Below are 15,534 nucleotides of genomic sequence, written 5' to 3' on the forward strand. Positions count from 1 at the left end.
GTCTTCACATGATGCAACTACAAGCTAAGGGGCCTGGGGCCGTTAGCCCACTTGCTTCCCTTATCCATCTAAGGGGGTTGCAGACCCAAATTCCCACCCCCAAACTCAAAATCCCATTTGCCCCAAATTTTAGGTTTTTTTTTAGTTTCTCCCCCCCCCCCCCCCGGGGCGCAGGGGCATTGGAGACAATCAAGACTATATCTATTATGAACAATAGGTGAAGGAAGTTGGGGTTCCATCATAATTTCAACATAAATGTGTACTCAAATGTTGTCTTCATCAGAAAGAGAATCTTGAGGAGGTAATTGTTCGATTATGATGGTATATTAATTAGAGTAGGATTAGGGAGTGTTGAGAGGTCGTAGAGCAATTCCACCCTTTAAGGAAATAATTGTCCAAGCAATTACGTAATAGGCAAATGATTTTCTCGAACAATTGGTATTAAAAAATTAACAAAAGATGACCTACGTATCCAACACATCAAACAAAAACAAAAAGATGGCTAGGAATATCTTTCTCACACTTCATCACTTTTAATCTCTCTCTCATCTCCCATTCTTCTCCAACTTCACAAACCTCTACACCTTTTGGCAACCCACCACCGCCTAACTCCAACTCATCATCATTCCCCTTTCAATCCCTCTCATACTATACCAACTGCCTATCCCACCTCGACTCCCGTCACAACGACATCTTCTCCCATGTCGTCTTTGGCGCCACTATGTCAAATTTTAACAAAATCAGAGTCTGTGTCATTTGAGTATTCATGGATCTAATCTAGATCCGGTTCAAAGGGCTTGCAATTGCCAAAATCTCTAGTTACTTCACTTGGGTCTCGTCAATATTTGTGTTCTTCAACATTAATTGCAACGGCAGAGCATTTCCGTTTGCTGCATTGTCTGGTTTGATGACGAAGATATTCTGGTGACTATTAACGCTCAAAACTGGTGAGGCTAACAAAGACCATAATGATCTTATGTCGGCCCTTGGTGGGCTCATGATTTAGGATAGTAACAACTGAACAACAACAACAATGATTAAGTGGTTTACTCCTAAAAATTGGGCTATGTCCTCTGAGTCTCTGAAATATATTGAATACAAGGTTACAAATAGGCTCTCAATGAGCTCCTATTTCCCAAGGTCAAACATTTTACCTCATTTCCATTTAATAAGAAAAATGCATAGATTTGACATGCTAGTTGTCAATGTTGGAACTTGTGTTTTCTGTGGGACTTGGAGTCCCACATCGCCCAAACACCTTTCATATTAAGTCTTTATAAGTGAGTTCACTCACTTATAGTTTGAAAAGAATTGGGCCAAAGCCATGGACCTTGGGCCTTAGAATTGGAGAGTTTGGGTGTATATATTAAATGTCAAAGATGGGCTTTGGGCCTTGGGGCTCTTGGGCTCGGATGGACGAAAAACACAAGTTACGTTTTTGATTTTTTTGATTCAGTTTTTTCCGAAAGGATAAAACTGATTGAACAGTTACGTTCAGTTTTTATTGAACAGTTGCATTCGGTTTTCTTTTTACAAAAACTGATAAGCCTGAACGGTTGGAGAAGTTCGAATTATGCCATTATATATATGGCAATAAAAATCAGAAACCAGAATCAAGTTTTTCCATATTCATTCCTCCATATTTCGCTGAGAACCACACAACCAATTCGCCAAGAATCCAAGTTCGAGTGCAAGAACTTGGATTAGATAGTTGTATCCTGCAAGATAGACGTCCATTTGAACTACTGCACTGGTGTAGGGGCGTATTTTTGTCTTAGGAGATTGCTACTGCAAGCCTCTATCTTCTTAACCAAGTCAGTGTTTTGTGATTCATTAATTCAGTTTTGTAATTGTTTATATTGTGAGATATATAGATATATATATATATATATATATATTGTTTCCTTGTGAAATTACTATTCGAAATAAACTGTGCAATTGTTGTATAATATATAATACTTAACATTTGATTGTCTCTAACATTCTAAGACAGAACCATGGATCAATCAAATGTTGGTGTCGTCAAGCAACACGTTGAGAAACCTAAGAAGTTCAAGGGAGTTGATTTCAAACGTTGGCAACAGAAGATGTTGTTCTACTTAACAACTCTGAACTTGAGTCATGTGATTACTTCTGAGTCCCCCAAAGCACCAGAAGAGGGAGACATTCCTGCCGAAATTCTGCAGGCTATAGAGGCATGGACTCACAGTGAATTTCTATGCAGGAACTACATTCTGAATGCTCTAGATGACTCTCTGTATGATGTTTATTCATCATATAAGACAGCGAAAGATCTGTGGGAGTCTCTGGATAAGAAGTACAAGTCTGAAGTGGCAAGTTCCAAGAAGTTTGTAATTGGAAAATTTCTGAATTACAAGATGAGTGACACCAAGTCTGTTGTCAATCAAGTTGAAGAACTCCAAGTGATTGTTCATGAGTTAGATGAAGAAAATCTTGGTCTGAAAGAAGGTTTTGTGGTTGGCTCTATCATAGAGAAACTGCCTTCGAATTGGAAGGACTTCAAGATTTATCTGAAGCATCTAACTGAAGACATGAGCATGGATCAGTTGATTCTCAAACTGCGTGTGGAGGAGGATCATCGAAAAAATGAGAAGTATGATGTCTCATCGCTGGAGGCAAAGGCCAATGTTGTGGAAGGAGGTGACTCACACAAGGCAAGGCACCATCAGAAAAACAAAGGCAAGGATGTTGCAAAGAAAGCAATGACTGCTGTGAAAGGGAAAACCTTCAAGAAAATCAAGGGAGGTTGCTGGGTTTGTGGAAAGACAGGTCATAGGGCAAAGGACTGCCGCCATAAGAAGGATTAGAATTCTGGAAGTTCCAATCAAGCAAATGTTGCAGAAGCCACATTTGTTGCTGTTGTCTCTGAAGTCAATTTATTGACTAATTCAAATGACTAGTTTGTTGATACAGGAGCAACAAGGCATGTGTGTGCTGATCGAAATTTATTTGTTACTTACCAATCTGTTGATGGTGGAGAAAATATGTACATGGGAAATGCAACTGCGTCTGCCGTTGCAGGGAAGGGAAAAGTGACGCTCAAACTCACTTCCGGAAAAGAGCTTTCACTTACCAATGTTCTGCATGTTCCAGATATTCGTAAGAACCTGATTTCTGGATCACTTCTGAGTAACAAAGGTTTCAAAATTGTGTTTGAATCTGACAAGTTTGTAATCACCAAAGGTGGGATGTATGTAGGAAAGGGCTACCTGGCTGAGGGGCTCTTCAAAATGAATGTACTTTCTGTTAATGCTATGAATAATAATAACAAGCCAAGTGCTTCTTCTGCTTACTTGATTGAGTCCTCTACATTATGGCATGCAAGATTAGGTCATGTTAATTTTCGTTCTCTTCAAAGAATGGTTAACTTAGGCCTATTGCCAAAATGTTCCATGAACAAAGTATCTAAATGTGAGATATGCACAGAATCTAAATATGCAAGACACTCATATAAATCAGTGGAAAAATCCAACGAAATACTTGGTTTAATCCATAGTGATCTTTGTGATTTCAAATCCACACCAACTCGTGGAGGAAAGAACTATTATATTTCCTTCATTGATGTTTGCAGCAAGTATTGTTATGTCTATTTGATTCATAGTAAAGATGAAGCTTTAAACATGTTTAAGACATTTAAAGCCGAAGTCGAAAATCAACTAGACAAAAGAATAAAGGTCTTAAGATCGGATAGAGGTAGTGAATACGAATCTAATGACTTTGCAGAATTTTGTTCAACACATGGAATAATACATCAAACAACAGCACCATATACTCCTCAACAAAATGGAGTGGCTGAACGGAAAAATCGTACATTGAAGGATATGATTAATTCCATGTTGAACAGTTCTGGTGCACCACATAATTTATGGGGAGAGGCACTCCTTGCTGCAAATACGATTTTGAACCGAATTCCACATAAGAAGACTAATCAATCTCCTTATGAAATCTGGAAAGGTAGGTTACCTACATATAAAACCTTGAAAGTGTGGGGTTGTCTTGCAAAAGTTCAAGTGCCTCTTCCGAAGAGACAAAAACTTGGACCAAAAACAGTGGATTGTATATTTATTGGTCATGCCCATAATAGTTCGGCATATAGATTTTTGGTTCATAAATCTGAAATTGCAGACATTCATATAAACACTATACTTGAATCTGCATAAGTTGAGTTCTTTGAGGAAATTTTTCCTTACAAAGATAGGTCATATGTTTTGACACAAAAGAGTACATGAGGTTACTACAAGAAATGATGACGATAATCATGCCTCAACTTCGAGAGTTCAAATCCAAGGGCAAAAATTGCAAAGGATTTTGGTCCTGATTTCCTCACTTTTGTGACCGAAGAGGACCCTCAAACTTATAAGGCTGCATTAGAATCGTCTGAAGCACCTTATTGGAAAGAAGCTATTCAAAGTGAAATAGAATCCATCATGCAAAATAATACATGGGAATTGGTTAATTTGCCTCCTGGAAATAAACCAATAGGACACAAATGGATTTTCAAGAGGAAATTGAGACCGGATGGTACCATAGACAAGTATAAGGCTCGTTTAGTTGCCAAAGGGTATCGTCAAAAAGAAGGACTTGACTATTTTGACACTTATTCACCAGTAGCTAGAATAACATCTATAAGGTTATTAATAGTTATAGCGTCTGTGTACAATCTTGAGATACATCAAATGGATGTCAAGACTGCATTTCTAAATGGTGAATTAGACGAAGAAATATATATGGATCAACCTGAAGGTTTCATTGTCAAAGGTCAAGAAAAGAAAGTTTGCAAGTTGATTAAGTCATTATATGGACTCAAACAAGCGCCTAAGCAATGGCATGAAAAATTCGATCATAATATGATTACAAATGGATTTGTAATCAATGAAAGTGATAAATGCATTTATGTTAAGAAAACGAAAAATGCTTGTGTTATTGTATGTCTATATGTTGATGACATGCTTATAATGGGAACAAACAAAGATGTGATTAACTCCACAAAGAAAATGCTAAATTCTAGTTTTGACATGAAAGATATGGGATTAGCTGATGTGATTCTTGGAGTTCGAATTCTAAGGAATTCAGATGGATATGTCCTAACTCAATCACATCATGTGGAAAAGGTTCTAAAAAGGTTTGGACATTATGATTGTAAACCTGCAGTAACTCCTTTTGATCCCATTCATAAACTTACTAAAAACGAAGAAGAGAGCGTATCTCAATTGAAGTATACCCAAGTTATAGGTTGCTTGATGTACATTATGAATTGTACAAGACCTGATCTTGCTTATTCAATAAGCCGACTAAGTAGGTATTCAAGTAATCCTGGAAGAGATCATTGGAATGCTTTAATAAGGGTATTAAGATACTTAAAGCATACAATGCACTATGGTTTGCATTACACTCAATATCCCCCAGTATTAGAAGGATATAGTGATGCAAATTGGATTTCAGGGAGCACAGACAGTAAATCCACAAGTAGATATGTATTTACACTTGGTGGAGCAGCTGTGTCATGGAAATCATCCAAGCAAACATGTATAGCACGTTCGACAATGGAATCAGAGTTTATAGCCTTAGATACAGCTGCTGATGAAGCTGAATGGCTTAAACATTTTCTGGAAGATATTCCATTCTGGTCCAAGCCTGTGACTGCAATATGTATACATTGTGACAGCATGGCTGCACAAGGTCGAGCCAAAAACGCTGAATATAATGGGAAGTCGAGACATATAAGGCGACGACATAAAACCATTAGACAACTACTCAAGAATGGAACTATTTCCATTGATTATATTAAATCTAAGGAGAATATTGCCGATCCTTTGACAAAAGGCCTATCCAAGGATCAAGTGGCATTTACATCGAGGGGAATGGGTTTAAAGCCAACTCAATGAGTTATAACTTGACGGAAACCTAACCTAGCTAATTGGAGATCCCATGGTCTAGATTCAATAGGCAAACTAGTTGAGGAAAACTCAACGTAAACAACACAATATCTTTGCTCATTCTTATGATGGAAAACTATGTGTTGCCTGTAAGACGAAAAGGGTGAATATCTATTCTTAATAATGCTAATATCTTATGATTAAGATGAATAGAACAAGATATTCCTTATTAGCATTACCTATATGAGATTGATGTGGGATCGCATCTTTGAGAATTGGTATGGCTACAATTCTCTAAAGGTCTCATGAAATCAGGATATGTTCAGGACCAAAATGAACTCAACCGTATGAATTGACGTGTGTTCAGATGTGATATGTGTGATACTTATTGTTTCGATTTTACTACAAAGAATGATCAGTTCAAGATAGTAAATTCACTGCGTCATTAGGTAAAACCGATAAGTACTCACTAGAGAAGGTTCAAGTCCAAAAGACACCTATCCCGATGCGTATCATATCTAAGTTCTCTGGAAGTACATTACTAATATAGCTAGTATCTTATTTTCAATTCAAATGTGGGGTATTGCTAAAGTTTGAATAGAAAATGTGGGGTATTGTTGGAACTTGTGTTTTCTGTGGGACTTGGAGTCCCACATCGCCCAAACACCTTTCATATTAAGTCTTTATAAGTGAGTTCACTCACTTATAGTTTGAAAAGAATTGGGCCAAAGCCATGGACCTTGGGCCTTAGAATTGGAGAGTTTGGGTGTATATATTAAATGTCAAAGATGGGCCTTGGGCCTTGGGGCTCTTGGGCTCGGATGGACGAAAAACACAAGTTACGTTTTTGATTTTTTGGATTCAGTTTTTTCCGAAAGGATAAAACTGATTGAACAGTTACGTTCAGTTTTTATTGAACAGTTGCATTCGGTTTTCTTTTTACAAAAACTGATAAGCCTGAACGGTTGGAGAAGTTCAAATTATGCCATTATATATATGGCAATAAAAATCAGAAACCAGAATCAAGTTTTTCCATATTCATTCCTCCATATTTCGCTGAGAACCACACAACCAATTCGCCAAGAATCCAAGTTTGAGTGCAAGAACTTGGATTAGATAGTTGTATCCTGCAAGATAGACGTCCATTTGAACTACTGCACTGGTGTAGGGACGTATTTCTGTCTTAGGAGATTGCTACTGCAAGCCTCTATCTTCTTAACCAAGTCAGTGTTTTGTGATTCATTAATTCAGTTTTGTAATTGTTTATATTGTGAGATATATAGATATATATATATATATATATATATATATTGTTTCCTTGTGAAATTACTATTCGAAATAAACTGTGCAATTGTTGTATAATATATAATACTTAACATTTGATTGTCTCTAACAGTCAATTCACTCTTTGGCCAACACGTGGCAATGAAGTGACATTTGTGTAGATCCACTTGCATGCTTTCTTAGGAGGACAGCACATGAAGAGCGCCTTGCTCAACTTTGGAGTTGGTGGGAACCCGCACCCGAGTGCCCTATTTATTAGCTGTTATGTCCCTTCATAGGCTTATGTTCTCTTAGATAGCTGCCGCACGACCTAGAATTGACGTCTGAGTAGGCATTGCCCTCTATTCCTAGGACTTTGTGTTGTAAAGCTGTCAGTTCACCAATTTGTCTTTCGAGGATTGGAAAGTACTTTGTTGGGAAGCGTTCGGCCTAATCACTGATAGGCAATCTGGATTGCCGAGCCATCTTCTGTAACACTCGGGTTTGTTCTCCCAATCTCATCGAGCCTTGGCCTTTCCTTCGACTTCCTCTTCGATGAAGACGACGATGCCGCCTTATTCAACACATCATATAAAAATTTGAACGTGGCTAACATCACCATAACACAGATCCACTAGGGTACACAGTCGGGCATGAATTGACTGGGTGGGTAGTGCGGCACAACTGGGCTCACCAATTGCCTTAGTTTCAGGGCTGGGTTGGAGTATGATTTTTTCAATTTTTTGGGAAATGGGCTGGTGCTGCTCTTGGATCATAGCAATACTACCCTGTTTGATCATGAACATATTCTATAAATATACGCTTCGCGACACGTGAGTCCAAGTTACTTTTTGGTGCTTGAGGATTAAGACGTGGTGAACTTCGAAGTGTTGGAGGAGAGTTGAATAGGAGTTCGAAAGTTTAAGATATTGGAGGGAATGTGGTTAATAAGGTAGAGACACGGCCTTAAAAGCTTTCCAATAACATCGATATCACACTTAAATCAACTCCACAAATATGAGAAAATAAGGACAAAAGTAATTTCCTAAGGGATCCAAATTATGTTAGTGTCTTGTGCCATAACCAAATTTCACTTTTTTGCTTCACCGTTTTATCACCACCAGCCTTGAAAGCTTGAACAAATTGTTGTCACTATTCACACCACCCACTATAAGAGTGAACAAATAATTTGCCATAGATCACATGTCATATGATTCATTTGATCAGGACTCAATAATTCATATACTATTATGTGGTGGTATATAGACGAGCAGTCTCGAGAAGAAAAACATTTTAAGATGTCAAGTAAATTTAACATCTCTCAACGGTCAACTTCCAATAAAGTAGATTTGAATTTCGTACAAGGCAACGGATTCCTTGTCCAAATTACCAAAGAAACATGACTCCTTCCATAAATTCCCATGAATCAAAAAGGCAAACAAATAATAAACCAAAAAGCTTCGTTTGTTGTCTCTGCCTCCCTGCTTTATTAAACTCGTGCACCCACCACATCCCTTTCATAATCATTCGACTCCCCAACGTTACTATTTTCAAAAACCCTTTGGACTTGGAGCCAAACGGATTTAAAAACTTCCCATGTCCACCGTCACCTCCTAACCCCCTTTTCCTTCTATCTGTCTGCCTATATCAAACCACATTCCTCACTGCTGCGAAAACTAATGAGGAGCTGGTAGCTGGGGGACTTCTACTATGGGGTGTTTTCTTGCCTGTTTCGGTTTCTCTAAGAAGAAAAAGCGGCGAAAACCTGCTACTAAAGCCGCCGGTGGTGACCATGTACATTTCTTTATCTTAACCTCAATCCATGCTTTCAAGTTTCAGTTTTTGTGTTTTGATGTGTTGGTGTCACAATATTAACCCAAAGTCGGGATGTTTGATTTTTTATTTAATGATGTTGCTGTAGAGACGTGTGAGTTATGTACCACTCGATTCATCTGTCACAATTATTGGTGTTGATGGTGCAAAAGAATGTTCGAAATCTGAACTATGCAGGTCAGTTCTTGCTTTTAAACTCCGACTTTGTATTGAGATTTGATCTTTGGAACGATTATTTTACCGGCATTCGTTTTCGTTGAATATTTTGTTGTTTCAGAGACAAGGCAAAGGAGCAGACAAGGTTGAAAACCCGAAAGAAAGTTAGCTTCAATCCGAATGTGCAGACCTATGAGCCTATTTCGACCGATTACCGTTCCTTGGAGAGCCATGAGGAGGAAGACTTGGAAGAAAAGAATGTCAAAAGCTTTTCCACTTCAGCATCTAAAAGGGATTCAACTACTTTGAGATTGGGACTGTTTCCCTCAAACTACAGGTACCAAAATGTACGGGACAGCTACGAAGAAGAGGAAGGCGATTCAGATGACAATGATGTCGACGTTGATGATGAGGATGACTACTATGATGACGATGAAGAGAGTGATTTCGATGAACAACGAACAAGCCGAGAAGGGTTTTCGGAGGAACTGTGTTCTGCCTCTAGAAATGGAGAATCGGAGTATCCAAATGCTAGGGATTATAAGTATGTACATTCTGTACTGAGTCCAGTAGAGAATCTCATACAGTGGAAAGCAGCGAAAGCGAAAACAGCAGCACCACAAAAGCACCAAAAGGAGAATATTGCATTATTTCAACAACCCCAGATGCCTTATAGCAGCAGGTCGAATGTTAACCGGTCCACGAAACCTCTATTGCAACAAATCCCAGTTCATGCCAGTCTTTCGAGTTGGTTAAATTCGCAAAGTACTAATTAGTCGGAGGAGACCGGATTGAATCTTGATCGTCAATAGTTGCACAGTTTCTGTAACCGGAAATTAGTGCATTGGACAGATTACATTTCATTCATGGCAAAAAAGAGAAGTTGATACAAAAGGTGTGATTTTTTGGGGGATTTGTTGGATGTGTTTGTGCATTTGTTTCTGAGTGTCTTGATTCTTGTAAAAGAGGATGTTTGATAGATTTGTGCTCCTATTGGGGGGCTTGGTTGTTTGTGTAAGAAATTGACTGTAATTCTGGCAGAGAAATGTATGAGAATCCAGATTACTGAACAATGGTTTGCCGCAAAAGATTTGATGGGTATTTTGGTCTTGGCAAATCTTGGATTTGCAGAGTCAGGAATTTTCGAGGGGGTGGGCTACCTAATTTTTTACCTTACATTTGGAGTATCTTAGTAAAGTACGTGAGTTAGCGCTACCACACTAAACAAAACCTAAAATAAGCAGAATAGTACGGATAAACTTTTTCTCACCCCAAAAGGTCCGGTTAACCTTGTGTATGTCTCTCTCTATGTCATGTGAAAAGAGACATAAGAGAATATACAACCGGTCATAAGACCGAAGCTGAGTGGGCCAAGTTGGTGGGATGAGTTTTAAAATTCACTCTACCAAATAATGCACGGATGCAAGATGGATGATGTCTTTTCTCCTTTCTGTCAAGTGCTGAAGGAATAGAGAAGAAAAGGAACAAACAGAATCGAAGCACGTTTATTTAACATGATATGGTTATCAAAGTATGCTGTAGTTCTAATTACATACAAAGTACAAATTATGCATATCGTAAAACAAAATAATTCTCGACTGTGTTTGATATATTACATAATGTGGAAGCCAAATTGCCGTTATCTGTGTCTGCTTTCGTCCCCGGAAGATGGTCCACTCAGTTTGCATCTGGTTATAACGGCAGTCATGGAAACTTAACCCCAAAAATGGTACTATACTTGGATGCAAGACATGGGAGACTGGCTGTCTTGCTTTGGTCTCAGGACCTTTGGTCCATCCTTGACACAGTGTGTTCTAATAGAGGCAGTCAAATTCATAACAATCAGCTTCGAGAAAATTCCTAATTGAATTACCCAGCAAACGTATCCTGATAAACGGTGTACCGAATGATATCTACATGATGGCACATATGCAAGAATCTGCATCCTCATCATCAGAATCACTAACATCGCTGCAGACGAACAATGAGACAGGGTCAGAAACTAGTAAGTCGAAAATAAATGTAACAGTAATTTCATACGGGTGCAAATACCATCATAAATAGTTACTACTCCATTAGTAATTTTGTTTTCCAACTTTAACCGGATTACAAGCACATAGGTACGCCATGAGAGATTTCTTACTTCAATCTAGCAAAATGTAGCAAAGCAGAGTGTATATATTTTCATTTGAGCAATCAATAAAAGATGTGCTAAAACAACACTTTGTGATAATTTGTTTTCCAATTCCTTGAGTGCAGACGTGCACGCGCACACACTCACGTACTAAGACACCGGTGAGAAGCTACTTCCTATGTGAATTGCAGAGAGCCATTATGTTTATGCAGACAATTGAGCGCTAGATAAAAGGATATTTCAGTATCGATAGCACGAAAATGAAGGTTACCATGTTCATAACAGACCAGAGACATGAAGGTATCCATTCTCAGCAGTTCCATAACAGGCCAAAAAGTTGTGGAGTAACGATTAATCAACTTTACGATCATTTAGGGCAAAAGAAAAAAAGTAAATATATCACGATAAAGTCAAAAGAACTTGACGTCAAGAGCACATTCAAGCGTTTAGTCACGCACATCTGCATATCCACACAAAAATGGATGTCATCTACTAAAGTATCACAATTCATAGTCAAGATTAGATAATGTACTAATAGTCATACTAGTCAACCCCACTCGTGATAAAGACCACTAAAATGCCTATAATTTATTAAATTTAATAAATCTAACTTAACAAAGGCAGAGACCAAATGCCTCCAACATACTTTCCCGTTATTTAACAAGCGCAAAACATTGCTTTAGAATCATGGACCAGAAAACATTGCAAAAAATGACCCAGATCATCAGGAATTTGTAGCCCATGCAAACTTGGCTTAGGCATTTCATCTGCCTCGCCATGTTTGGCAATATTATTCATATACTATATATATACACACACACACATAAAACAAAGAAAAACAATTCATCAAATGCCTTGTTTTGTATTAACTTAAGTTCACAACAAGAAATCTAGGCAGAGAGGATCAGAGCAGGTGCCTTACATTATTAAGGTAAGATTCTCGATAAGATGAAAGCAGATCTATTCATCTAACTGAATTGACACTAAAAGGGTGAATTACAAGGTTTTTAGCACTCCAAAATAGTAATCTTACAATCATTCCTCCCTTAACATTTCATATTGAGGAGTGCACGATGTCTATTTTGGAGTGCCAATAACAGCTCCCAAACAAAAACTGAACGAAGATTGTGACTTGACAAAGATGGATATAATGGAAACTTTTCCAGAGCTCATATACAGAAAATTAAACAAAACCTCAAATATTCAACTAACCAAACCTACTCTAACGATATAACAATAAACACTCGTTCACCGTAGTAGAATGGAACCTGAATTTATCGACTCTTAAAGTCTCATGCCTCAAAATCAAATAGGTTACAAGGGTAGGAAGAGTTGATAATCACTTCAACTCACTTTTGTGGCAATAGAAGTCAAGTAATTAACTAATTAGTAGAATCACAAGCTAAATTCACTTCTGTAGTCTATCCAAAATGATGCCAAATATCTTTCTCGAAAAACCATGTAACCTATGCTGTCAGGCAACCAAGCTAAGAAGGACTACAACATTGTAAACAAAACGGGTGGCTGCAGGCTTGGTCGACGGCAGATGCCTATGGGACAGCGGAGAAACCCAAACCGCAAAGAAGTGCAGCTGGCTGGTAACGGTAATTACAAAAAGTAAACTAGAAAGCCGGGCCCTGTATATAGATAATGTGGGATAGCAGAATTGGAAAGTGTCATCACAGACGGAAGGGACAAATAAATTAGAGACGAAGACAGTAAATTCTAAAGCTAACCGTGGCAGAAATGACGCCTGAATCAAAGTCAATACGAAGAGTATAACAGCAACATGAAATTAAGAGACAAAGATATTGGCCAACAGTCAATCAAAATTCCAACAACCAGATCACAACGACGACAACGATAACTAAACAAAGCAAAAAAAAAAAAAAAAAAATTGCAACAATTTGATCAAAAGAATGCACATGTAAGGAGATAGAATTCAGCAAATGCATTACCTCGGTTCGAATTCCAGGACCTCAACAAGCTTATTCCCATTCCTATCATTCCACTGCACTTTTCGCCGAGTCTTATTCGTTTTCCTCGACATGCCCCCTCTCCGAGGAGGCAACAAAGAATTAGACTCACTGTCTTCATCTCCATTAACATTTTCCTCAACTTTCTGAGAGTCTCCGGTATCCGACGTCGTCTCAGTTTTACACCCATTAGCAGTACTAGCATCCTTAGCATCCGTATCCATCAACAAATTCACAGCCCGACCCAACAAAATCGCACCCCAAAAGAATCCAAATTCAACCAGAAACCCTTCCAATTTCTGAAATTTATCAAAAACCCATTTGATCCAAATCCCTGATTTGGATAAATTCGCAAAACTATCCCCTGAAGTTCAAATCTTGCAGGTCGTAGTGGACGTGAATCGCCATTTCCGCGAAAAGTCAACGCCCATCCTCGACGCACGGTTTCAAACAGCAATGGGATGAAATGGAAAAGGCGACGAAATCGAAAGAGAGAAGAAGGAAAGCCTGGCAATTATTAAAAAGTAGGAAAATATTTCACCGGGAAAATCCTGACATTTTCCCCAGAAAGTGACGAAAAATGTACAGTTTCTTTTTCTTAATAGACCCCTTTGCATGAATAGGAATACGTGGTCTAATAAATGACTCTGAACCGAGAATCATCATGGTCACCGGACCAACGGATCCGGATTTTTGAAATATTATCCAACGTTTCACTTGTTTTGATTTTAAAAATCATAATAATTTTTGCTTATTGAATAAAATTTTAAAGACTTACATCATTTGATAGTGAGCTTCGTAGAAGAGATTCAGAGAAATATCTTCCCCTCTGAACCAACTACTAAAAAATAATACGATAGTTTTCTTTATTATTTATTTTTAAATTAACCAGCTGGTGGCTTTGTTAAAGTAATTTTTTTTTTTTTAAGATCAGAAAGACTCACAAAAATAAAGACGTTTCAATCTTTTTCAATCATTATCGTGTGATTCAGGAACTTCATAAATTCAATTTAAAATATTTCGGTGTCAATTTATTTTACATTTTTATATTTTTTTAAAACGACCCTGATAATATTACTTTTGTCACCTACGATAAAAATCTTATTTGCTTGATTTGAAAGGGCCGGATGAGATGAGAGAACGCGACACTAAAAGTAAACAACTTATAATTTGCATGAGTTTAATTTCTTTATGGGCTAACACGTGGCAGGATATGAGGGTATGTGTGTGTGGTAGTTAATGTCGTTGTAACAGTGAGGGTTGGCGGCGTCAACACTCAACACTATGAAATACAGCCAAACGGTACAATTGTACAGCCGACATGTTTTATCTTCTTTTTCTCTATTTTGGAATTTAGTCCCCTTTTTTTTTAATCAGATAATGACATTTTTTATTTTTTATTTGAGTAAATTGCTGATTTCTTTTGAACTTTTATTTAGTTTTCATTTTTTAAAATCAAGGATTCCAATTTTTTTTTTGGCTGATTTTCCTTGCAAGTTTTTCATTCATTCCATCCAAATTTTTGTTATATGAAAGTATGTGCATAATATGTGAGAGTAGTTCAGTTGCTTTGATCTTTAAAATAATTGAAAACCCTAGGCTAAAATATCGACCTATGCAAATCTGTGTGATTCTATAACTTTTGTGTCTAAAGATCTAATGAAGTGATGTTTTAGAGTTAGCGTTAATTTGGATGAAATCTATGGAAAACTCATGGTAAGGGGCAATCGGCCAAAAATTAGTTTAAGTCCTTGATTTTCCAATTAAAAAGTTTAGGGGGTAAATCGAAAGTTAAGTGAGAGTTCAAGGAGAAATCAGCAGTTTACCTTTTTTTTTTGTTTGTTTTTTTTTTTGGATAGTGTTATTGACGCATTCTTGTTCATTTTTGTCAATTAATTTTCTTTAATTTGTTTGATCCAACAACTCAAAATTGAAAAGGGTGCGTGAGAAAGAAAAATAGGCGTATGGATAATATTATCTTATTTTTTTAGCTTTACTTTTTGAAATGTGTGATATTCATTTTTTGTATATGAAATATATTTATACTAAGAGATGGGAGGAATGAATTGAATCAAACTCGTCATTAACAAAATTTATATTTAAGAATTTCACTTATAAATGAAAAAAATATCATTAAACAACAGAACCAAGTATTCCTTGAAATGCTAAGAATACGTACAAGCACGATCCACATTTTATTTATTTACAATCTTTAGGGGAAATGTGGACAATATTGAACTTTGATCAGGACAGCCTAAATTAATTGAGCTATATA

General features: G+C 37.4%; 2 protein-coding genes across 3 annotated transcripts; one reads left to right on the plus strand and one right to left on the minus strand.

Annotated features, from left to right (window-relative positions):
* The first annotated feature begins 8,713 nt into the window (after positions 1–8,713).
* On the plus strand, positions 8,714–10,237 carry LOC103948675 (histone-lysine N-methyltransferase SETD1B). Its single transcript, XM_009359721.3, has 3 exons — positions 8,714–8,954; positions 9,082–9,170; positions 9,271–10,237. The coding sequence occupies exons 1-3, from the start codon at positions 8,871–8,873 to the stop codon at positions 9,923–9,925; spliced, it is 828 nt and encodes a 275-aa protein (XP_009357996.2). The 5' UTR covers positions 8,714–8,870; the 3' UTR covers positions 9,926–10,237.
* A 398-nt stretch (positions 10,238–10,635) lies between these two features.
* Positions 10,636–13,885, minus strand: LOC103948674. Of its 2 annotated transcripts, none has more exons than XM_009359720.3 (2): positions 13,242–13,877; positions 10,636–11,120 (listed from the first exon to the last, which is right to left on the minus strand). In XM_009359720.3, exons 1-2 carry the CDS (start codon positions 13,481–13,483, stop codon positions 11,063–11,065), a joined length of 300 nt encoding a protein of 99 aa, XP_009357995.2. In that variant the 5' UTR covers positions 13,484–13,877; the 3' UTR covers positions 10,636–11,062. The 2 variants fall into 2 exon arrangements, with proteins under 2 accessions (XP_009357995.2, XP_048447864.1); XM_048591907.1 differs by lacking the exon at positions 10,636–11,120 and adding an exon at positions 11,128–11,743 and having other exon boundaries at positions 13,242–13,885.
* Between the last annotated feature and the right edge of the window lie 1,649 nt (positions 13,886–15,534).

Source organism: the organism of the source record quoted next, unplaced genomic scaffold (genome assembly GCF_019419815.1).
Source record: "Pyrus x bretschneideri cultivar Hongxiangsu unplaced genomic scaffold, Pyrus_bretschneideri_v1 Contig36, whole genome shotgun sequence".
Taxonomy (NCBI): domain Eukaryota; kingdom Viridiplantae; phylum Streptophyta; class Magnoliopsida; order Rosales; family Rosaceae; genus Pyrus; species Pyrus x bretschneideri.